We start from the raw sequence: 26,217 nt of genomic DNA on the forward strand, positions 1-26,217 counted from the left end.
GCTTGGCGTTTAGGGCAAGACTTTGAAGCCAGGCTGCATGGGTTTGAATCCTAGCCCTTCTACTCTCTCACCTGACCTTAAGCAACCTCACTGATGCCCAAGGTTTCTATCTGTAAAATGAAATAATAAGACTTATCTCACAAAATTGCTAGGAATATGAAATGGATTAGTAAAAGTAGGATATTCAGAAGAGTGCCTAGCAAGTAGTCAGTAATTTTCTGCTATTAATATTTTCATTTTCTGTTATTAGAACTGGCTCTGAAAGAACCTGAAGGGAAAAATGTCGAAAGTAGTAAAGGGATAAGAGAGAACACTTACTGATTTGGTTGTTCAGCTTGAATGCAATGTCCAGCTGCAGGATAAACAGCATGAATTGGAACCAAGGACTCATCTCCATGGAGGGAAGGGGAATGTGGACAGAAAACACAATGTCATTGGCTTCAATTTCCCTTGGAATTGCTTCCTCGATGTCTCGGATCTTGTCGCATTGGTTGGATCCCCAAGGCATTAACCATTTTGTCTTGTGATGGTTTTTACGGACATCCACACATTTCACTGACATGTAGGACACTGCCGTCGTGGGCCCTGGAGCTGAAAAGAAAATGTTTTCTGATTTAGAAAAATCATCCACTGAAGTGCTCATTTTTTGGCTAACATTTGTCCCCAATTTTTATATCGCCTTCTATAATTGGGATCACTAATATCTAGGGATCCCCCAAATCCAGGTGAGGATCCTTCAGTGACCTCCACAGGTGTCATAAAGTATCTCTAAGAGCCTTCCCATTATGTCTTCAATCACCATCACTTTTATTGAAAGAATATATTTGTAACCACTTTGGTTCCGTTACTTCCTTACTCCAAACAAATGTCACAAAAATCAACTGTGCTTCAGTTTCCACAGGCCTCAGGGCTTGGAGGGTTCTGGGACTTCACAGAGCACAGTGTCTGAAGTCAGAAGTCCTGCGTCTGAAGCCTGGTTGAACAACTTACTGTCAGTTCATCTTGGGTAAATTGGTTAAATCTAGTGGTTTCAGGACACTCATCTGAGAAACAAGATGGTTAGTTTCTAAGATTGACCAAGACAGTAGGTTTCTAAGATTCTCCTTAGTTCTAACCCTGCTTTTGATCGAGAGAAAGAACTAGGTTGACCTCAGGCCCTCACTTAGTATGGTACCTATCAGAGGTAGAAACTGAAACACTGACTGCTACTTCAGAGATATAGAAAAGCCATGCTTTTGATCTGTGCATTTCAATAGACATCATCACACCTGAACTACGTAACATTAAAAAAAAACCAAAACACTGTTTTGTGATTGTAAAACAGTTAGGTGATTATAAAAGAAAATCTGTAAAATACAGAAATCTTAAAGTTCAAAACAACATTCACCCAAAATCCCACTAGAGGGAAGTAACACTGTTGGAAAAATATCAAAATACTGTCTTTTCTATGAGTGTGTAATTAGATAAAAAATTATAAACGAATTATAGGACTTTAAAATACATACATATTAACATATATTTCTATAAAACAGGATCACAACATACATAGGTTTGTAGCTTTTTCTTTTCATTCACTTAAAGAAGCAGAGTAGTTCAGTGGTGAGTACCACCAGCTCCAGGCCAACCTGCCTGGTGCCCCATCCTGATTCCCTAATTCCTACCTGTGTCACCACTCATTCACACTAAGAAATTTTTGGGTGAATTACTAAAGCTCTCTATGTGTATTTTTTCATCTCTTAAATGGCAATAACAATAGTATGTACTTCTGGGGCACTTGGGTGGCTCAGTCGGTTGGGCGTCCGACTTCAGCTCAGGTCACCATCTCGCAGTCTGTGAGTTCAAGCCCTGAGTCAGGCTCTGTGCTGACGGCTCAGAGCCCGGAGCCTGTTTTGGATTCTGTGTCTCCCTCTCTCTCTGCCCCTTCCCCGCTCATGCTCTGTCTCTCTCTCTCTCTCTCTCTCTCTCTCTGTCAAAAATAAATAAACATTAAAAAAAATGTTTTTAAAAACAATAATATGTACTTCTGTGAGTCACTGTATATATTAAAGGAGTTAACATGAAAAGTATGTACTGTGAACAGTGTTTGAGCACATGAAAAGTACAAAAATTAGCTATTACATTTTTATATGATTAAAAATTTTCAACCAGTGTTTGCAAAATAATCAGTCACATGATAACACCAAATTTAATTTCTCAAAATCCCCCTCGCTTATAAAGGTTGTCTGTAAATAATTATTTGCCTAATATTTTTTGCTAGTAACTTACCTTAACTTTCCCATCTGCTGTCTAAATTTGTTTATGGCATACTTAAATCTAGAGAAGTTCCAGATTTTATGTAGAATGTCTGTTTTGCTTTTTCTCATGATTTTGTGCTTAGACTTTCTTTATATCCAAATTCAATGAACAGCCACATTTATTAATTTCTAGTTATTTTTTTTACAATTTCTTTTTTTCTTAAGTATTTAAATAGTTGGTCCATATGAAATTTGTTTTGATGTAAAAGATGAAGTGAGGTTCTAAGTTTTATTTTTTCTAAATATTTAAATTATTCTTTACTGAACAGACTCTCCTTTCTTGTTGGTTTAGGATACCGCCTTTATCTCATGTAAACCAAACAGAGGTTTTTGGGAAATCTGCTCTATTTCATGTATTGGACTGTCACATCATGGCTCAATACAACATTGTTTTGAATCCAATAAAATGATGGTTTGTATCAGTATCTGGTAGGGTAAATCCCCTCCACAAATCCATTCAAGTTTATCCTTTTTATCCTTTCGCTGGGATTTGACTGAAATTGCATTAAATCTACAAATGAATGTGGACAGAATTGGCATCCTTTTTCAACATTTAGTTTTCCTATCCAAGAACAATGATTGCTTCTCCATTAACTAGAGTTCATGTTTATATTTCTTTGAAAATTTTCACAGTTTTCATCATGTGGGTCCTGGTATTACAATATATTTTAAAAATGTATTTATAAAACTTATCTCTGGAAATGAGCAGGGAAAGGAAAACATTATAAATTATGCAAGTTTAAATGTCTAATTCTGTGCATATTATAATTGGCATACTGTACTTTCAGACCTTTTAGGAGCAGAAATCATTTCTTTTGTAATAGAGATCAGATAACACCTAGAGAAATATGTAAAGCAAGAGGAAAGTCACTTAGGAGGCAAAAGAGTACATTATTAATATTTGCCCTGCTTCTAATGCTCAAATACATATTTTTCTATCCCTAAATATCTGTCCTAATGGTAAATTTTGAGTACTAAAATGTTATGTTTGCAGAGAGTTGGGGCAATGTCCACTAAAACTTACCCAGAAACACAGCACAACTGAACTCTAGCTGAAAGTCTTTCAGTACACCACAGAAGCACCACAAATCCATGCAAGGGAAGGTTTTCTTTAAAACCCAAAGCTGTGGGGCGCCTGGGTGGCTCAATTGGTTAAGCGTCCGACTTCAGCTCAGGTCACGATCTCGCGGTCCATGAGTTCGAGGCCCAAGTCGGGCTCTGGGCTGATGGCTTAGAGCCTGGAGCCTGCTTCTGATTCTGTGTCTCCCTCTCTCTCTGCCCCTCCCCTGTTCATGCTCTGTCTCTCTCTGTCTCAAAAAATAAAAATGTTTAAAAAAAAATTAAAAAAAAATAAAAAATAAAACCCAAAGCTGTATCACGAAGACATTTTACATGTAATCCACCTAAAGTCAGACTTCTAGCTTATTAGAAATATGAATCAATCAAACTTTGGTTATGCTGACTCAGCCAAATAGCCCTCTGACATTAGAAAAACTAAATGGCACATTTAACTGAATGCTTAATGTGGCTGGAGAAATAAACATGGAGACAAAAGTCATGAATTCTATTTTTGGCTAACATACTCAAACTGACTATTTGCTGCAGAAAATAGTTACTACATTTTAAAACTTCGATTCTTCTAAAATGAACCTAACCTTTTTTAATTTCTTCCCTCCCCCCCCCACTTTGAAAAACAAGTCTCTCCCTCCTTAGACCAAAATGAAAAATAACTAGCTGAGTTCCTCAGCTAAGCTCCAAAACCACATTCCAAACTTAATAACAGAGAAGCTGAACACTTTACGGGCACAAAGGCTGCATTTTTAATGGACACAGTGAACGCCTGCCTTTGTAGCGGCCTGAATTATTTTCATTCTTTCATTAGTCTAGTGTATCTTGCATAAAGAAAAAAAATCCCAGGAATACTAATATTTTCATAAATCTCATGGCAATGAACTTGGAGAAGCCTCAAGTGCATCTCAAGTTATACTATGGGAATCACAAATATTTTTCTACACATGAATAAATAAATAAATAAATTGTGAGACTAGTCTCTAGTCTCAAAAACCTTTTACATGCCTTAAATACCTAAAGATAATTCAACATCTTCAATTTTTCCAATAGTGCTCAAAACACAAAATATTTGTATTGTTTGAGAAAGTAAAAAAGACATTCTGATATTCAAACATGGACAGTTCATGTTCTCGCAATAATATATTTACAACTTAGGACAATCTCCTACAACAGTTAAAAGTGAATTCCCAGGTGTTTCTTTAGGTAGAAAGCCTATCAGAGAACTAAAAACAAAGATAATACCTAATAGAAAGTGTTTTCACTAGCTACAGACAAAATTGTGACTACATGCATCGTAAAACAGTGTCTAAAATTTAAAAAAAGTTTACTTTCTGTCTTTAAATAAAAAAAAAAGAAGTATGAAGGATATTACTGTAAGAGAAAAGAATAAAATGGAAGATGTTGAAATTATCTGCAACCTTTGAAGAAGCCACAATCAACTAACAGGTATATGTAACGAAGGCCCTACTTAGTCACTAGCGTGGTTTAAGGATTAATAGAGTTTGTATATTTAAGAAGGGGCTGGATGGATTCAGGTCAACAAACTGAGTCATGTTTGCTCAGGTGAAAGCTAAAAATAACCACTCCTCAGTATTCCTAGGATAGTAATGCAATATCACCCAGCTGCCTCAGCACACATTATAAATGTCCCCTCTACCCATCCATAGCATTTACTTGCGGAGAAAAAAAATGGGCCAAAAGCTACTTTAACATCAGGGCAATTTAGTAGTCAGAGCAATCTGGCCAAAAGTGAATTTGCCCAGGCACTGTGGATTGGTTAACTCGTGGTAGCTTAAGACCGCATTTAGATCATGCAAAGAAGTCATAAAACCACAAGTTATTCATTGAAAACTCTGACCTGTTTTGAGTTCAGCTCCGTTTACTATGTCAAACATGGGCCATTTTTTCTTTCCTTATCTGGACTTCAACAGCCAGTATTTTTGGCCTCCTCCACCTCTCTGCTACAGTACAGGAATTGTGAAATGTGATACTATATGACATTTAATTTTAAAGGGATATGAAATCAATAAGACTTCTAACTCGAGGTGGTGAAAAACTGCACAAACTCATCTTGAAGCTTCTTTGAAAATTCAGTGGCTCTTCAATTAACATAAATTACAAAGGTTCATACTACATTCACCAAATATGTCTTAAGTACCTACTTTGCACTAGGTACTCTTCGATGCTACAGTGAACCCAATAGACATCAGCTTTCCAGCCATGTGAAATGTACAAATGATGGGGTTATCGGGCAATAAATAATTCACAGTAAAAAGTAATTATAATTTCGGATGCTACATTTATCCTGACATTACCTGAGAAAGGGCAACAGAAAGATACTTGGGAGGTAAGAGAAATGAATTCGCTAGAATGAGGTAAAAATTCCAGTCATCATTACAACATAACCTTGAGTAAAAATGTAAGTGAACAATGACTAAACCTGTACTCCTTTTGGAACAATATTCATTGACTCCAGCCAGCTTCCTGTTATAGCATCTCAAATGGCTGTCCAGTTTACAAATTACCATCTAGCCAACCACTACCGCTATCATGCTCAAAGTTGAGTCAACATCAAATCATTAGCCCCTACTCCCTCCAGAACCTGTCATTAAAGAGTTGGACAGAGATACAAGACTTAGTTGGCTCCTAGAAAAGTTAAAATAAAATTAAAACAACATGCTAACATGACACATGGTCTCCGTTTAAGCCAGCACAGACTATTTCTTTCTTTGCTTTATTACAAGTAAAGAAGGTTCCTTTAGCAATTACCTAGGAATATCATTATTATGCGGGCATTGTGCTAACTAAAGATAGAGTCAAATGACAGTCCCAGACCCCGAGTTGCTCACAGTTGAGTGTGGGAGGCTGAGAAGTTGGCAGAGAAGTACATCCTGATTGAAACTTGCTCGGACGGAGGTTTGCGCAGGATGCACCAGCAGTAAAGAGGGGTGGGGCTGGCGGTACTACTTCAGGAGGCCTGGACTTAGCCTTGAAAGAGAGCACGTGTCAGTTGGCCAGAGGGAAAAGGGGGACAGCCGAGTGGGGAAGACACTGGAGAAGAGCTTGTGCCAGATCACAGGATATCTAGCATATGACAGTAAGTTCTGCAGATGTCTGAGTTTGAGTCTTAAAATTTATAAAGAGATCATTTGATAGTTGAAAATGTAGTATCAGCCTAACTTTGTGTGCTTCCTCTAATTAGCGGCATCCTTCTACTAGGGTGCTTCGGCTTCTGCTCCCTACCAGCTCTGCTCCACTCTACAGAGCGATGTAAGGAAGAATAAAGAAAGATCCACAAATAGCAGAGAGTTTGTATTTAGGGGGCTCTTTCCTTCTGAGACACCATCTCTGTCCTGTAGGTAGCCACGAGGCTAGCCATGAACTCTCCTGGAAAGAAAAGGAGGAGGGTGGTGGGGAGGGAATGGAGAAGGTCTGCCTTCTATCCTGGCAACTGGGCCTTCAAGGAGCTCCTTTGAAGTCTAGATCACCTAAACCAGAGGAAGAATATATTCCTGCAACAAAGGTGATATTTAAAGATTAATCTGCTTTGGGCTATAAGGGGAAGCAATGTGCAGAACAGACCAGTTAAAAGGGTAAGTCATGGGGCACCTGGGTGGCACAGTCGGTTAAGCATCTGACTCTTGATCTCAATTCAGGTCATGCTCTCACAGTTCACGAGTTCGAGCCCTGCATTGGGCTCTGGGCTGATGGTGCAGAGCCTTCTTGGGATTCTGTCTCTCCTTCTCTCTGCCCCTTCCCCGCTTGTTCTCTCTCAGGCTCTCTCTCAAAATAAGTAAATAAACTTAAAAAAAAAAGAAAGAAAGAAAGAAAGAAAGAAAACTGCATGTAAAAACAAGGTAAGTTATGTTTATGAACATTAATAATCAGAACTCCTCAGTTTGAAAAAGTAATGATTTTAGGTAAAAATGGTCAAATGTATTTAAGAAATATTTCAGAGAATTTTACTTTCACCATAGCAATTAGCTGACAGAAATGAAAACAAAACTATACACCCTGATTTAAACAATGTAGACATAATTGCTAACAGATACCTTCTTCTAGTGACTCAAGGAGGTTGCTCTAACTCTTGAAATCTAGTGACAGTTAAAAATCTGCTGTCATGATCTTCACACCCATAAAAATACAAATGCTTGGTTTATTTATCTGTGTTTTATAATGTCATGTATTTATTTTCTACCTCATTCCTAAAAGATTTTGGATATTAGAAAATAGAAAGTAGATATTAGACTTAATTTAAAAAATCTTTTTAAATGTTTGTTTCTTTAAAAAAATTTTTTAATGTTTATTTTTGAGAGAGAGAGAGAGAGAGAGAGAGAGAGTGGGGGAGGGGCAGAGAGAGAGAGGGAGACGCAGAATCTGAAGCAGGCTCCAGGTTCTGAGCTGTCAGCACAGAGCCCGATGTGGGGCTCAAAACTCATGAACCGTGAGATCATGATCTGAGCCAAAGTTGGACGCTTAATGGCCTGAGCCACCCAGGCACCCCAATGTTTATTTATTTTTGAGGGAGTGAGAGAGACAGAGCGTGAGCAGGGCAAGGGCAGAGAGAGAGAGAGAGAGAGAGCAAGAGAGAGAGAGAGAGCACGCTCAGGCAAGAGAAACACAGAATCCATAGCAGGCTCCAGGCTCCAAGCTGTCAGCACAGAGCCTGAAGCAGGGCTCAAACCCATGAACTGTGAGAGCATGACCTAAGCCGAAGTGGGACGTTTAACCAATTGAGCCACACAAGTGCCCCAAGACTTTATTTTTTTTTAATGTTTAACCGTGAGATCATGACCTGAGCTGAAATCAAGAGTCAAATGCTTAACTGAGCCACCCAGGCACCCCTAGACTTTATTTTAAAAGAAGAATTGAGGCTGATTTAAAAGGAGAGGATTAATGTTGGGGGCACACTAAGAATTACTTGGCTGCAGTCCATATCTAGAAAAGTAGAGAACAAAAGCAGTAGCTGGATAATGTAAGCCTCCACAACGTTCACCTGAGCTACAAAGCTAAAGGTAGCTAAAAACTACTTTTCCCTTTGTAATGTAGAGGAATTTCTACTGTTTCACAATGAAATGGATTTATGATTCATTAAATATCAGACACTCAAATTGCTTCTATACTTTGCCTATCTGAATATCTATGTTTGCCTTAATGAGAACTTATATGAAATGTATTGGGTATTCGGGCCCTTGGATAACTCCAGGGAGTGTTGAGGATTTTTTTGATGTGCCTCAAGGAGAGGAGCAGAAAAGAAAGGAAAAGGAACATAGGTGGCAGAAACCAAGGAGACCAGATAAATTTCTGTTATTTGTACAAGTACAGTTTTTATTCAAAGGCCCCCAAAAGCACTTATTTAACCTAAAAGAAACTTCAGCTAAATTTAGAAATTAGCTTTTAAATGTGTTAAATTGAGTTCCCTCAGAGATTCTGTCTCCCTTTCTCAAGCTCAAAAACCTCCTGCTTTATTTCTAGTTAAAAGGAAACATGTGGGGTAGGTATACTGTACAAACGAAGTAGCCAGATCATATTATCTGGTTGAGTTGGGAGGTTTTTAGACGACTAGCAATTCTTTGAGCCAATTCTGCTTACCGTTCCCTCCAGGTCAGTTCCTAAAAAGATTTCTTAGTATCTGCTACAGCAGGTATCCAAGTTGTAGAATGTCCCATTATAATGACAGTTTCAAAAGTTTTAGCTAAAGAAAGTGTAAATACTTGTGTTAAACTGACTTAGTGCCTCGGAATTAACTGACTCAGTCTGTTAATTCCTCTACTGAAATTGCTCTGAAGTTATAATGGTCAGGACATTCACTCCACTTCTGCCACTGACTTTGAAAATGAAATTCTCCTATATTTCAACCATACCAAATAAATCTCACTAGATTATTAAGTGAAATATTATTTCACAATTCAATCTCAATTACTGGGCAGCTGAAAGTGAGTCTAGAGGGCCAAGACCTGGAGAGGTGATTTTCTGAATTATCCTAGCTATGCCCTAGTGCATGTAATGGGGTATGCTAAGTGAAATGTAATTCGTTCTTGCCAGCAATTTTCAGTAAGTAGTTAATTATGCTAACATCTGTTCTAGGAAAGCTAAATTTTTAAACACAGCAGAACATTCCTCTAAACTACTACCACCAAAACACACAAACACACATACACACACACCACACAGCCAAGCTGCATGCAAAGTAATTTGTACCGCACGCACAAAAGTCAAGCACTTACTAATAGGTCCCTACCACGTAAACTCACGCATAAATGACACAGCCATTTTGACGGCAAAGTTTCAGAAATTACAGCACATGCTCGTGTAATTCATTCTGATAAAAAAATATTGAAAAATATTATATGTTTTACATCTCAGGCTGATGAGGATTTTAAATGCTTGGCCTGCAAACTCCATTGTTCTGGAGCCAAAGATGTAACAGCTTTGAAGAATAGAAGAATTACTCTATATTTGTCAGAACCTACGCGGCAAGCAAGCAGCACCACTTGGCTTCCATTATTTGCCTGGCTTGGATCCCGTGGAAATGAGGAACGTTGGAACCAAGAGGAAAAAAATTAGAGTGCTTTGGGACACAGAGCCAAACTCTTACATAGTATCTGAAATGCTGTGGTAAACATGAGATTACTTTAGGCTCAAGACTGGTGTAGTTTTGGCTTGGGGGGGGGGCAGTTAAAAATTTTTATGAAAAAAATAAAATGCACATAAACAGCCTGGCACGAAAGGGTACATAAAATCTGTTGACCATTAGACATGCTAATTGGGAGAGAAATCCCAAACCCTGAATTCAGATTAAAAACCTGACCCCCACCTTTAACATCTAGCAGCAAAGAAAAACTAAATCACTTCAATGTAAGTACATCAAATTACTTTTTCTAACCTCTGTCTGTGAAAAATGCCTGCAATTACTATTTCTCCATCACTCCAGAAATACTCAAAACAGTAAAAATTAAATGCACATGAAGTAAACACAAAAGACCTCCACAGAAAAACCAAATGGCTCATCTGTTGATGTTATTGCTCACTGCTCGGCTAACCAGTCATCTGGGCTGAATTTTTGAGTTTGTGCCAGTGCTTCAAAATCAGCCACCTTTTAGCCAAAAGGCTGTGGAATGTAGCCAAGACCACCTATGGAAAGTGAATTATAGCATCTTATAATTTACTACCTTGGCTATGATCTCATAAACCCAGCATGGAGGATGAACCAGCTCTTGTATGGGAAATCTCTGAGCCCTGGGAGGGGCCCCCAAAGCTGCTCTGGCAGAGCTGCAGCCGTAGGGGTGACAAAAAGGTGGGCAACCGGCCCCACTTCATGAGCAAGCTCACCACCGGCACATTTTGGCATTAAAATTTTAGGGTTAGGAAAGCCCCAAATTAAACATGGTAGGAGAAACAGCTGCTTTGTTCTGGAGTACCTGTCACACTCTATAAATTTCACACAGTTGTTACTTATAATTGATTATTCATAAATCACAGATATTCTCCTTTTGTCAATATTGTCACAAACACTAACACAAACACTAACTAATATGTGGACTGCACATTACATCGTACAAAGCACTTTTCACATGCTTGGGTCATCAAATCTTCACAGTAAACAGATAAATCATTACAATGACCCCTACCGCACAGGAGAAGATTGATGGGTTGTGTCCCACCAGCAAGCGGCAGAGCTCAGACTAAAACCACCAACGCTCCTTCCACTACATCACATTGCCTCTCCATTGCTCGATTATTAGCTCACACTATTAATTAGCTCTCTCAAATTACCTGAGGGGTAATGTGTAGAGCAAAGAGATGGATGAGAAAGACTGACTGGGGCCATCGGGAACTTGCTGAAGCTCCACCAACAAGACACTACCCAGCGCTGGACTGGGCACCACATAAAGGGAACCATCAGGATAGCTCATTTGGGAGACTCAGTCAGTGACAAAGTACCTCCAGAGAGTACCATAAAGGCGTGGTGGAAAGAAGCTCCCAAAAAGCACAGACAGAAACTAATGGCTACTCTCCCATAACTTACTTGGGTTCAGATTCTAGGCTAGAATTTCAGCCTAGAGAAAATCCAACTCAGGAACACATGACAGAGCTGCCATGGATGACTCTATGACAGATCTTGTAGGCAGAATAAGGGCCAAGGATACAAGTTAGAGGTAGGCTAGACAATTTGGGTAAGCAAACAATGGCACAACTTGACTCAGGAAAGGGCAAGTTCTCCATCCATGGAAACATTCAGGAAGTCACCAAATAGATAAAAGCCTGAACTAACGAAGGTTTTCTCAGTGACACCAAAATGATAAAGTCTCCCATTCACACATGTGAAATACTAGGGAATGGAGGCTGTACGGCCCAATAGAAAGCTTCATGCAATTTACTGATTTGTTTTTCTCTCTATTCTGTTGTTCAGAACAATGCAAAGCAATTAAAAAAACAAAAGGGGGCACTGGCATTCTGAAGGGTCAGAACTTCAGTGCTGGATAGTACAAGCTAAGGTCAACAAGGGTTATTAATGGCTTTATCTGGAATTTCACAAATGCCAGGAATAATCCCTGATTATTCAAAGAAAAGGTAAGACCTTAGAACTTCTGAATTCCCTAGAATTGAAGGCAGAGAGGTAAATTTTAAGGGTAAACTGCAAATTTAACAGTCATACTCTTAGGAAATGTTGGGTTTTTTAAAAGCCCTGAAATAACAAAATTAAGTAAAATCACCACACGACTGTTAAATATTTTAATATTTTCATTAGTTCTAGGTTCTATCTCAAGTGCCACCTCCTTCATTCAATCTGTTAAATGCCTATAATGTGCCAGCACCTGAGGCCTTCACCAATATCCCTCCAGTAACAAATGATCCTTACTTCCTCTGATGCCAAGATCATCTGGTTTATGTCCTTATTATAGCATTCCACTTTATTTGCAAACATATCTTCTGAACCCTACAGAATTACAAGCTCCTGAGAGGAGGGACCACATTTTTGCTCCTTGTGACACCAAGCATAGAGATTTGAACATGTGCATCCTCCAAACCTGAATTAAAGGGTCTTTTTGTCATAACAAACACATTAACATTAAATTATGCTGATTTAGGGGCACCTGGTTGGCTCAGTAGACAGAGCACATGACTCTTGATCTCAGGGTTGTAAGTTCGAGCCCCACATTTGGTATAGAGATTACTAAAAAGACATTAACTTAAAAAAACCCAAACAAATAACAACAACAACAACAAAATGAACTTTTCCTAAACTGAAATACTATCATCCCAGTCCACAGGAAAGAAAGTAAATTTACACATCAAAAGAATGTGTATGAGACAGACAACAGGCAAGCAAAAACATGGTAATTTCTTAGTAAAAAATTTTTTTGAGTTTATTTTTTGAGAGAAAGACAGCATGAGTGGGGGCAGGGCAGAGAGAGAGGGGGAGAGAGAGAGAGAGAGAGAGAGAAAGAGAGACAGAGAGAGAGACAGAGAGAGAGAGAGAATCCCAAGTAGGCTCCACACTGCCAGTGTGGAGCCTGACGTGGGACTCGAACTCACGAAACTGTGAGATCATGACCTGAGAGTTGGACACTTACCAAGACAAACCGAGAGTTGGACACTTAACCGACTGAGCCACCCAGGAGCCCTGAAAAACATGGTAATTTCTGAAAAATTTCTCCCAAAGGGATTATAGCCAACATTAAAACTGTGGGAGCATGTTTAGGCAACTACTCTCAAGCATCTTTTCTGAAAACTGAGGTTCTCAAAAGTAGGACTAACTTATTTGAGTGATTTATCCTATTTGAGTACTGCCCTATAAGATCAATGCCTGCATGCTAGAAAGAAAACTGAGGACAAAATGAGATAAAATGTTCATACCTTTGCCTTAAATGTATAGAATTCATGGCTGCATATTTGAAGATTTAATAGCAAAATCTATATTCTTAAGAACACACAGAGGGAAAATTCTGGCCATTAATATCCTCCAAACAAGTCTTATTAGAGAGAAAAGCAAACACCCCTTCTAAAGGCATCAAATCCTACTTTTGAGGTCAAATCTACAAAATAGGCCCAGACAGAAATTTGGGCAAAACTCAGCTACACGAACGGTTTATTTACCCAGCATCTCTAAAGGCATTTTTCTCACCAGTCTAATGAATTATATATGGAAGTTCCCAAAGAACTAGCAAAGAAAAACAATGGAAGACCCGGTGTGAAAGAACTGTGGAGCATGGGATGGGTACCAGACTTTTTGAGACGACACACAGGAATTCTGAATGGTGACAGGTAGATGCAATCGTGAGTAGGAAGGAAGCACTATTCAGGAGGAAGAATTTACAGACCCTATTGATCCGTGTGGGATGTGAGTGAGAAAGAGAAGTCAAGGATGTTCCCACGTTTCTTGCATGGGTAGCAGATGGATGGTAATGTTATTTGCTAGGAAAGGAATCAAAGGAAAACAAATCCTGTCACAGGTAGAATATGTAGAAGCTGACATCTTGTTACAGAAAACAGCTCAGTTTAGAGGGGGCCAGAGGGAAGGGGTTACAGATAAAAGGTCAAATACGTGAATGATTGAGATTTGGAAGAGAAATTAGATTTATCCTAGGTAGTCCCAAAGTTGCAGGTTCTAAGGAAGGAAATCTGAGATCAGTAAAATCTGAGGATCCTAAGGTCACCAGTTGAAGACAATGAACAGCCCACACCTGTGTGCATACAGGTGTTCCTGCCGGTAACACTTGGTGAGTGCAAAGCGTGCAGAGAACATTAGAGCACTAGATGGGGAGGAAAAAACAGCCTGTAGGGCTTTCTTCAGCATTAACATTCCATGACACCCCTTCACACATTTACCGTTCCAGTTCGGGGCCACAAACTCGTCTGCTATTCCTGAACTACTGCAGATTTGAGAAGAAATTTGGCAGAATGAATTATCCCACGAAGCAGGATTGCTGAGTTCTAGTGCTGGATATATGACTAACCAGGCAAATTATTTGATCAACACTGGGTCCCAGTTCTCTCAACTGTGAAAGGTGGTATTTTAACTGTTAGTCACTTCTGACTTAGAAATTCCATGAGTCTTATGGGAATTTCTATACTCTATGTTATGGCAAAAGTCATTCTTTTAAGGTTAAAACATATCCTTTTAAATTAGGGTCAATTTATATGCCAAGAGTAGAGGCTGCCAAGCCTTGTCCATCTAGGCCCCTTGTCCCCTCATTTCCTTTGGATGTTCACATCTGTTAGAGGAAGAGACCTTAATCATCCTACTCTGTTCTTTTGCTGTTAGGGGTCAGAAGGGTCTCTGGGTGTTTTCTATCTTCCAACTACTGGTGAGACCACTGAACTGAGCTAGAAAGCAAGGGCAAACAAGGTCCAACTGTAAAACTTCATATTGATGTATTCAGCATGATGAAATGTATCTCCATAATATAAACCATGGGAAGGTGGGTCCAATCCAATCATAATGAAATTGTTTAGTGGATGAAAAAGCAAAACTCCATTCCAGCTTCCAGCCAGTGGCCCGTACACTCACAGTATACTACAACACAAAGACATTCCAATACAATGAAATAATCTGGAGCATGTCCAACCTCTATTTTTCAGGATGATAGAAATAAGCTCACCAGAGCTGGGTCTATTATTCAGAAGAAATGGAAGTTGTGGCACACACTGCCCTAAGCCAAAAGATCATTGACAAAATTTGCTAATGAGACATCAACTCCTAACATTCATTCGAATTTTCCATTTAAACTGTTGGATTCTTAATATATTTCAAAATTTACCCAGATTACTCTTTACACAAAACTACTCCACAGGAGAAAAACAATGATCACAATGCAGCAAGGGAACTGCTTTTACAGGAAGGTTCTTTATGTTGCTGAAGAAACATGAAATATTCTACAAGATCAGAATAAGAGAAGTTAAAAGCAAAAGTTGTCAATGCAAAAACAAAAACAAAAAACCCCAAAACCAACCAACCAAACAAACAAACAAAACAAGCAAAACTTGGATTCAAATCCCAGTTCTATTACTTACTAGCAATTCAGTTGGGGAACTTACAGAGCTTTACAGAATGCCAGTTTCCTTTTTGTAAAATTTTACTAGGAGTTCCCACCCCATAGATTTCTTGTGAGGATAAAATAATTAATAGGAAGAGCCTATTTCAGCACCTTGCACATAGTGAGGACTTAAATGTTAACTTGGGAATAACAATGCTGTCGACAGATGGAGAAGAATAATCTGGTGGGAGATGGCACATACTGCCCGTTCTCTAGCCTGTCATCTTCCCCTGAGGGATGTATTAACCAACATTTAGAGAACTAGAAGGTCTGGATCTTGGGTCATTAAAAACAGAGGTTCTCCTTGTCACTCAGTGACTGGCCCCAACTCAGAGATGATTCCATAAAGAACTTTAACTTGTATGTTTCAGATGTCATTCCCTGAGAAATACCCTAGGAGTATTGTTGTTTGAGGGAGCACAAAATTAGCCCTTAGTTTTCTACAAAGTGAAATGGGACTATAACACCTTTTCTCCACAGTTATTTTTATAAACTGTTTTATTTTTATAAACAGTTATTATTATAAAATAATTATAGCCAGAAATGTTAACACATCTTCTCTACTCCTTCCCCTCTTCCCTATCTTCCCTACAGATACAGAGAATACTTTTTGCCTGTTCTGTTGCACACCCTCACCTGCCCCTGCCCCCATGAGAGTTCAGCTGTCACTAGATGGACTCTCTGGGTTTTCATGATACACAATCAAGAGAAAGGGGCCAGTAGAAGAAATAGGCTTAGGCTGGAGAAGCAGTTTTATCAGAGGCGAATCAGTCTTTTAGAGATTTTAGAAGAGAGGCTAGAAGCATCAAAGTGGATGGGAAAGGAAAGGGGAATTTCACCATGTTTTGGCAGTAGAAATAAAGAACTGAAGTTATTACATTATATTAAACTTACTTCTGTTGGTTGTCCATTTCTGTGACAGAATGACTACTTCAAGACTAGACCAATCAGGTCATTCATGTCTTTAGTAGGGTCAGCATAAGAAAAGAAGATAACAGGCACAAAAACCTCATATAAACCTTTGGCAGGATTTATTTAACTAGCACATGACATTGGGAAGCTGGAAAGGATTGACATCTTAGAAAGGCACATTAGGATGGTGGGGCTAGACTAAATGAGGTTAGAGCTATAGCTACACTAGTCATCATCTTATTTCAGTATTTTGTCTGAAGCCGGGGCTCCTCGTCATCAGACAGTTACACCTGCCAATTCCTTCTTAGTATTCCTGGATGTCTTGCTCCTGTCCTTCTATCTCAGGGTTTCTCAACCTAGGCACTACTGACATTTGGGGTTGGATAACTCGGGGCCATCTTGTGCACTGCAGGCTGCTGTGCATTGTAGGATGCTAGCTGTTCGTACCACTAGTTGCTAGTAGCATTTTCCCTCCTCCCCCAGCAAGTCATGAAAATCAAAACTGTCTCCAGACATTGCCAAATATCCCCTTGTGGACAAAATTGCTCTTAGTTGAGAACCCCTGTTTTATCCCAATCACCCAGGCTTAGAAGAAATATTTATACCTCACAAGCCATTCTGTGACACTCCCTTTTCAGAATTTGCGACTACAGGGATATCAAGTTCTCAACCACTGCAGTTGCCTACCTGCTGGACTGTCTGCATCAGGCTGTCATCTACAAAATATAAATTATTACAACAGCTACTATTTGTTGGAAATTTCTTATGTACCTCATATTGGGCTAGGGGATTTAACTTGATTGATTTTCATTCTTATACAGAAGTGGTAGATATAATCTCCACTTAGAGATAAGTAAAATGAGGCTCTGAAATGTAAATAACTCATCCAAGGTCACAGCCAGTAAGCAACTGAACTGGGGTTTGAACCTAAACTCATCTGAGCCCACAGTCTTTCTTTGTCTCATGCCACACTATGTCTCTTAGTGAGAAAAACCAATGCAGAGAGATATTTGGGAAATGCATTTGGTATAAGGTATAGGAGTTAATATGGTGAGGCCAGTGCACAGAGAATTGCAAACCTCAAGGTTGTCTGCAATAAGCTGACCACCAGAAATATAAATTCTTTTGTTCTAAGGACATTAGCATGTTGACTTCTAAATTACAGATTTTCTACTGAAAACAGGAAAATGGTGGTTTCCTCTAAAGTAGAAACAACAAGCAGTAGCTGGTTGCCATAGTAGCTGAGATCATCTTGACTGGGAATACAATCACCAAAGAGGGACAGCAAGTATGGTAAGGAGTCTACACCAAAGGTTTTTCACCTAGAAAACGGAAAGTCAACAGACAGAAATGGTAATCATTTTCAGTGATTTCAAAGACGACTGTCTAACAGAAGGGAAGCACATGTTCTAGATTATTTCAAAAGGAAAATCCAGGATTTGTGAGTGGAAATTACGACGTGGTAATGGAAACCAGCTTTCCACTAAATGATAAGAAAGAACATTGAACCATCATAGTGTTTCAACTGGACCAAAAAATTAAACATGCTGTCTAAAGAACAGCTAACTCATCACTGGAATGGGAGGGTGATGGAGGGAGGCCATCCCTGTTGGGAGACCCCAGTGTGGGTGAGGCTGGACTAGACAAATTCCCAGGCCCCTTACAAAACAAGAATCTGTTTCTATGAAGAACCGTGAAATAGACAATTCCTGTTGAAAACACACAAACAGCACATAGGGGCAGTGGAGTCTCCACTGGGCAGAAAGCATCAGTAGTAGCTTATCACCATAATAGGAGAGGTAAACTCCAATCATGCCTGGGAAGAAAATATTTAGGTGAGATCAGATCAGACTTTGTGGGGGATTTTTCTCCTTCTGCTCTAAACAGATAACCAAGGGATAGGGGGTATTGGGGGTAAAAAAGAAAAATAGACCAAGGATCAGGCAGCTTTTTCTTCTTCCAACCCTAAAACATTGTGGTGCCTCTTTCTTGGAAATTACAGCCACTTCTCACTATTTTGGTTTCAAATTTCCATTTAAAGAAAATAGGCAAGGGGTGCCTGGGTGGCTCAGTCAGCTAAGCATCCAACCCTTGATTTGGGCTCAGGTCATGATCTCACGGTTCCACGAGATCAAGCCCCCTTTTGGTTTCTTCACTGGCAGTGCAGAGCCTGCTTGAATACTCTGTCTCTGTCTTTGTTTCTCTCTCTCTCTCTCAAAAATAAATAAATAAACTTAAAAAAAAAAAGAAAATAGGCAAACACACAGTTAGGGGATAGCTAGAGTTATCGTTGATCAGCTGTCTCGTAAAACACTAATATTGTCTTTGGTTTCACTGCCCTTGATTCACCCTCAACCAACAATTCATTATAAAACATCTAACCACTAGAGTCAGGGAATGGAGAGAGGACAGGGCTAACCTCAAACTTTCCTCTTGGAAAATCAACCACATTATAAATTTGCAGGACGTGTCTTGGAAAATTAAATTGTTACAAAGTCAACCTCTGTTAAGGCACACAACTTCCCTTATAAAAGAAAGGTGCTGAAAGCATAACAGGTTTAAAAAAATTATTCTGATTCATCTTTGCATATTAAATATGAATAATACTTAAGAGAATGTTCCCTATCTCTTCATCTCCAGGGCACTCAAAGCATTTACAGTCTCATTATTTTACACAATGCTGGTTAAGTGGATACCAAAGATTACTATCCTTCTTTGATTTCTAAGAAAGCAACTATAGAAAGATTAAACAAGTAAGTTGTCCAAGGTTCCTTGGTAAATTGAGATGCTTGAAGTTTTCCATTCAGTGCTTATTTTAGGGACTTAGTACTAAAAAGTGATTGGATCTTGTAAACTCATCAAAACCGCCAAGTCTTACCCATCTCTTCCACATTTCTCACACACACATGAAATTTTCATCATCTAAGCACAAAGGTGCCACCATGTAGATTTTGGACAAGGGTATCCTACCAGACCAGTGCCATGACTGCAGGAAACTTGGCCCACACCTGAATTGGTTTTTCAATCAGAACTGACCCACTCCTTTATCAAGTGAAGTTGATTCTGCCTGGCTGTGTCTGGGAAATTTTTAACCCCTCAATTAGCTATAACAATTGGTCTAACTCAGACGAGACAGAAGACAAAATAATAGTGGGCTGAAAAAAATGCCTCCACCATTCTGATTACAAAGGAGGCATGATTAACGAAGTTTCCTTTGTGTCCAAGCTCCATTCTGAAAGCCAGAGAAAGAGCTTTCCACTCGCTTTGTTGACTGCTGAGTCTTTACCTACTTGTCTCATCACCCACACAATCTGTTCATAGCCCAGAGAGACAATCCAGCCAGTCTGTGGAGAGTTCCTAAAACATTCATGTCGTGAAAGCAGACAGGATGAACAGGACCTCATCTCAACAAAGGATGATGGGACATTCAGCAAAAGAGTTCACAAAGGAAAATACCGACGGAAGGCCCTGGTGAATGGACCTGCCCACAATGTCTAACATAATGCCTGTCCTTATGGGTATTTGTAAACCTTCTGGTCAATTTACAACCACCTCCAGGTTTTATCCCCCAAACTCCATTGCTTTTAGAATAAAGGTTTTGGGTTCTTTTTTTAATACAATTAACAAGTTAAGGAAGTCCAAAACACTGCTTTAAGGATCCTCCGGTCTCTAAGATCTTTAAACATAAAAACAAAAGTGAGACAAAGATTCTTGTTCCAACTCAACCACCTCAGTAGTTGAGATCACGTGTATAAAACACTTTGCATATTCCGGGCATACAGTAAATGTTCAATTAATATTTCTTTTTGTAATATGCTGTTCTGTTTTACTAACAATATTCTTAGATATATGTCCTGCATACTTAAATCAACTAAAACACTGCCACTTTGTTTTTGGTGCATTACAAAAGATAAGTACCATCTTCATCTTCTTATACATCACTGTCATGGATCCCACAGATCTATGGTCGGTTACAGATGGGATCCTAAAAGCAAACCTTGTCTCACAGCTGGCGAGTGGTCAATTCCCAGACTCGTTCATTTCACATCCAGTGATTTCTTTCCATAACACCACAGATGAACAGATTATCATGTTTTGTGCCTCCTTACATTCCTCAGAATTCAGCAAAGCACTAAAATAGACCTTAATCACCATCTAAACAAATTTCTAATCTGTAGGTACCCTAAAGATTCTGAGGATTTACTGAGGATTTTCTAATAAAAAGGAAAGAAACGGGTGGAAAGGCCAACATATTTGGCTTTATAAAGACATGTTTCTATTTGCCAAGGGAAAGCATTACCATGTCCAATTAGCAAATAATAAAGGTAAGAAGAAGCATGGGGATTGAGTGATAAGTCTATGGAGGCAAAAGAAGCCAGAGTTAGATCTCTTGATACTCTGTTCATACCTTTTTCTATTAAGCTCATTTTTAATTTAGTGCCTTAAACGAGGTGAGTCTTGTTGTGGATTATGCACATAAAGTTGTGTTTCAAATGACCACCCAGACTTCAAAGGCCCAGGTCAAACTCTCTAGTTCTTCAAAAAAAAACAAAAACAAAAAACAAACCTTTTTATCTGATCTAAAAAATGCTTAGAACACACTCTATTTCACCCAACTTTGACCTTAATGACAAACTGTCTAATGTTATTGATCCTGTCTCTCCAATCAAATTTATGTTGCTCGAAGGCAAGAGCCACGTGTGCACTTCCTTCTGTTAGCCCATCACTAAACCAGTTCAGGGACTACAGTAACATGCTGGCTCATTCTTTGTTCTGCTTCACAGACTCTGGGATGTCCTAAAGAAACCTCAAGCCATTGTAACATCTACTCAAGTTTCCCAACCATCCCCAGAAATACTGCTCTGCTTGGGCAGTCATTAAAGCTTTTCCTATGCCTTCAAGAACCTCATTTTATCTGCTGGGACATCCTGTTGCCATCCATTTCACACAGACATCCAGCTCAGCAGGAGCATGTGTTGCAATGAGCTTCACTTCAAAGCCAACAGCCTGGCCAAGTTCCAGGAAGTGTCACTAATGATCTTCACCAGCCACTTGATGCTCCAACAGTGGTACAATACACACACACACACACACACACACACACACACACACCCCATTTCCTCTACCACTCTGGTTGGACGAGCTATGCCTCACAAAGGTTGGTTCCATACCTGATTTTATTTTTTATTGTTACAGAAGACTTATTCCATGAAACATGAGCAAACTCTCAAGATACACCTTATGCAATATAGTAATAGTTTCCATCAACCTATCTTTAAACCAAGACACAGAAAGTACATCAGTCTGGAGTCTTGGCTGTAAGAGAAATGGAAATCTTGCTCAAAGTTGCTTTAGCAAAAATTAAATTAATCAATTAGCAAGCTGAAGCTGAAAATGTCCAGAGATAGAATAGTCTTTAGATAGTGGTTGTTTTGAGAAATCAAATTATGTGAACAGATCTTGCTTCTCTACAGTCACTGAATTCTACCTTATATTTTATTAGCTTCATTCTCAGGCTTCATTAGAAAGACTCCCAACAGTTCTAGGCTCATATTATCTGGATTGAAGTTCAGTAGGAAAAAGAGAAGACATCTCTTTGTGGCATCCAACAAGCTTCAGAATCCACTGTGAATAGACTAACTTGAGCCACGTGTTCATTATGGCTTGGTTAACTGATCTTTTTCCTTGGCATAATCAAGGTCAACCCTGTGGTAAATCTTAAGAAGGAGGTACGGAGTGCCTAGATCAGAGTGAAACTTCACCTGTGAAGTTTATAAGATGAAGATTCTTTTCAACCACAGATGCAGTGTGGAGAGGAATGAGTGCAACAAGGAAACTCAGGGTCCTTCCATCAACAGAAGTAGGCTGAACCATCCTCCCCAATAAGTCTTCCTTCCTTCTCTAATCTCTAAGAAGTTATATTACAGGGATAGAAATAAATGAAGGAAGTAACCAGGCAGGTCACAAAAGAATAGCCAGAAAGCATAAGAAAAGAGATTCATCCTTACCAATACTCAAAGACACATAAATTAAAAGACATTCTTGGCACATTAGAATTTTTTTCTAAATAAAAACAATGCCCAGTACTGGCTAAGATGCAGGGAGATGGACACTTCCAGATTTGACTAATGGGTGATATGGTGATTATCACTGATCTGTGAAAGGCAAGTTGGCAGTCTCAATCAAAATCTTTAAAAATAAGCGTGCCTTCTGGGGTGCCTGGATGGCTCAGTAAGTTAAATGTCTCACTTCGGCTCAGGTCATGATCTCACAGTTCGTGGTTTTGAGCTCCGCATTGGGCTCTGTGCTGACAGCTCAGAGCCTGGAGCCTGATTTGGATTCCCTCTCTCTCTCTCTCACTCTCTCTCTCTCTCTCTCTCTCTGCCCCTCCCCTGCTTGTGCGGTCTCTCTCTCGCTCTCTCTCTCAAAAATAAATAAATAAACAATTTAAAAAATGACCATGCCTTTTGACCTAAGATAAATTCACAGAAGTGAAGTTTCTAAGGAAATAATTAAGGGTATGAATAAGAATTTAACTACAAGGAAGTCTTCCCCAGTATTGCTAATATACAGTCCCCACACTGGAAATACCATCTGTGTCCACCAATAGGAAATTGGGTAACTTCATTATGGTACATCCATTCCAACAGATATCAAAGCAACATCAAAAATGGCCTTTTGCTGCATATTTACTAGCAGGACATAAATAAGGGAGGAAGGCAGACAGAAGTGTTAATGCAGTGAATGACCACACCATAGCACCATTCACTAGTTAAACCTCGTAAATTAGTTTCACTCTCATCTAGGCACTCCGTACCTCCTTCTTAAGATTTACCACAGGGTTGACCCTGATTATGCCAAGGAAAAAGATCAAAACATCTGAATACTCTGAGTAGGCTGAAATTTGTTGTTCCTTCAAACAGAGATTCCTTCTATATTTGTTTAATAGTTGTTTATGGGAGCAACTGTTACACCAGGTAAGGTGAAGAAGATGGACCACTGATGGCGTTGATTTTTCTTGGCGACACCTCAAAAAGCAATGCTTGGCTAATATACGGTGACTTCTATGACAATTAAACTTCATATAGAAATAATAGCAATAGCAATTAAACTTCAAATCCCCAGAGTAATTCCACCACAAACAAATCTCACCAAGTCAAACTTTCTCAAACAAAACTCACCACAAACACAGCTATTCTCCCTCTAAGTTTCCATAACTTTAAAATGTGACTATCCCTGGTGAACCAGCAGCCTATCTTGGAGTACCACTGGTAAGGTCAAGTGAGATGATGTCTATGCAAGTGCTTTGAAGACGGATAAAAGCACCATCCAAATGTGAGGTTGTAAGAGTATAAATTCATCACCTACATTTGACATATATTCAGCAAAACACCTGAGAGTCCATGTCAAGCCTCTGGCTCTACCACCGACTTTATGTTCTTTTCCCATAGTCATCTGTGAAAAACAGATGTTGGCCTGCAAAGTCTCCCTGCAACAGAAGGACAGGGCCTTCTCTACTTTCAGATCGCCCAGAGTGATCACAAAACTATGGTGTTTCTAACTGTTGAAACTGAGGTAATGAAATAATGGAGAGAAATGCCAAAGATAATCCAAGAAGCAGACAGGCTTGCCTGGTATCGATGGGAGCCTGCAATGGAAAAGGGCAGCAGCATGAACAAGTACAGGGGTTAATGGTTTTCGTACTATCTCATTCAAGCCACAGCAATTAAAAATCCCAGAAGATGTAAACTTCTGAGAGTGAGAATTCTTTTAGAATTAGCACACAGTACTAATACTAGCAATATGTTATAGCGCTCCAAATATCGTCCCAAAGGAAATCACTGCTTTAAAACAAAAACAAAAAAAACTTGTTTCTTGGTAGCGCTGTGCCTCTGTACTAGAGACGTACATAGTGTTTCTTCTACAGTCTCTTTCCCATTTTGAAGAACGGTAAAAGTTTTAAATAAAGCATGGATGGATCAATAATAAGTGCACTGAAGTTCTTAAATGCCCTTCTTTTTAAACCTCTACCGCAATTACATCCCTCCCTTGAGGATATTTACAATCCTCTATGACACATGCTCTGTACCTTCTTGGTTCAAGGAAAACACACCTACAGCATTTCAAATTAACTACTGACCCTTACTCTCACACTATAAACAAACCCTTTTCAAAATCTCAATTGCATTGTGTCCACATTGATTAAAGCTTGAAGCCTGGTGACCTCATGTGGTGTTAACTTCTCCCATGCACCAACAGCATTCTGCCTTTCTACTCAATTACCCCCTTTGGTGCCAGAGGATCGCTACCCAATGAACATACACAATGGACTTCTGCTTCATTACACTAATCAACAGCAGGATAGAAATAAGCAGAAGAGGAATAAACAAGCTAATTTATCATGAGGACAGAGCAAGCTTTCACCAGTCTCGCCACGGAAAACTTCAGTGGTTAACGGGAATATCAATAGTCTGGGGGAGATGTTTATGATCTTACAGATTATAGACAGAGCCAAAACAGAATTGCAGTCATTAAAGAATTTTGAAGATTAGCAGGTGTGAGCAACATGCACATGGAACCCATCCATGCCTTAAAACTCTGGGGTCCTACATAAAACCTACTTAATAATTATTTGGGGAAGTACAACCCAGGGCTTTGGATAATGTGGACTGACACCCTGGTAATTTGCCCCAAGTGTTCGACCTAACTGTGGGGCCTCTCTTATTCATCTTTGACAAGGTGGTCAGGAGGGACCCAACCTCTTTGTGAGAAGGATCTGGATGCCCCCCCCCCCTTCATTAGGCATGGCAAGGGCGCAGCGGCTGATTGAATTAACAACTTCGGAGGGCTTCAGTCCCAGTTCCCAGACATTAGCACCATCATCCAGAACAAATTAAAAGTCTCACAGCAATTAAGCAGATTTTGAAAATGAATTTCCCATGGTTCAATGGTTCAACAAGCAATCTTGAGTTAAGTATCAGAGGAAAGTTTAGAAGGAGGAGAGGAGGAGCTGACTGCTGCATTTCCAAAGTAAACATACAATTGGTGGAGATGTAAACAATAAACTTTTCAGCCTCTGCTAAGTAGGCTTTTATACTTTTTTATATAAAATTGGCGATGTTCAGTCACAGGAAGTGAAAGAATAAAAAATTAGCATGGAACTGTATTAAAATGATGGATGTCAGGAGGTTTTTTTTCTTTGTTTTTAATACCTTTCACATCATTGTATTCTTGTTCAAAAACATAAATAAATTGGGAGATAACAAAAGCACATGTACATTTTAAATGTACACACACAACATAAACCTGACTCTAGAAGCATCTACATCTCTCTGAACCAGGATGGCCAAGTTCGGAGCAGGCAGAAAACCTTCTATGCGAGCCTCCCAAAGGACCATGGGTGATTCAACAACAGAAACTTCCTCCTGGGTTAAAAGAATAACATCGATAGTAAAAGAGTACCTAGCATAAACAGTACCTAGCACATGGTAAGGGTCTACCATGTGCCGGGCACTTTTCACTTTCTTATCTCATTTCATCTTTTCACTTATTGTGTCATTTAACTCTCAGAAACGTCAAGAGGTGAGCATTACTGCTCCCATTTTACCAATTTGAGAGACAAGGAAACTTAGGCTCTAAGAGGCAGTAATTTCCTCAGGGCCACAGAGGCAGCATGTGGAAGAGCTGAGATATGCATCCAGTGCTCCCAACCCCAGTTCTTTCTTATGTTTAGAATAGTAAACTCCGGTTGCCAGTGGGGTTTTACCCAGTCTTTACAGTCCTGGATGGGGCCATAGAAAAAAAAAAGTATCATTATTTTAGAGGGAGTACAGGATGACATCATGACCAGCTGAGGAGGCACTCCTGGCCGCCTTTCTTTCAAGCCCCTAACATTCTCC

General features: G+C 39.4%; 1 protein-coding gene across 4 annotated transcripts in view; it reads right to left on the reverse strand.

Annotated features, from left to right (window-relative positions):
* WLS (Wnt ligand secretion mediator) overlaps positions 1-26,217 on the reverse strand; it is a 100,310-nt gene that overhangs the window by 57,556 nt on the left and 16,537 nt on the right. For 3 of the 4 annotated variants that reach the window (XM_042952119.1, XM_042952122.1, XM_042952121.1), the window contains exon 2: positions 319-591. In XM_042952119.1, the coding sequence (XP_042808053.1) occupies positions 319-591 (273 nt within the window). Of the gene's footprint in view, positions 1-318; positions 592-3,318; positions 3,463-26,217 lie in introns of those variants that run through there. The other variant, XM_042952120.1, reaches the window with a different exon arrangement.

The sequence above is a fragment of the Panthera leo genome, chromosome C1, assembly GCF_018350215.1.
Source record: "Panthera leo isolate Ple1 chromosome C1, P.leo_Ple1_pat1.1, whole genome shotgun sequence".
Classification (NCBI taxonomy): domain Eukaryota; kingdom Metazoa; phylum Chordata; class Mammalia; order Carnivora; family Felidae; genus Panthera; species Panthera leo.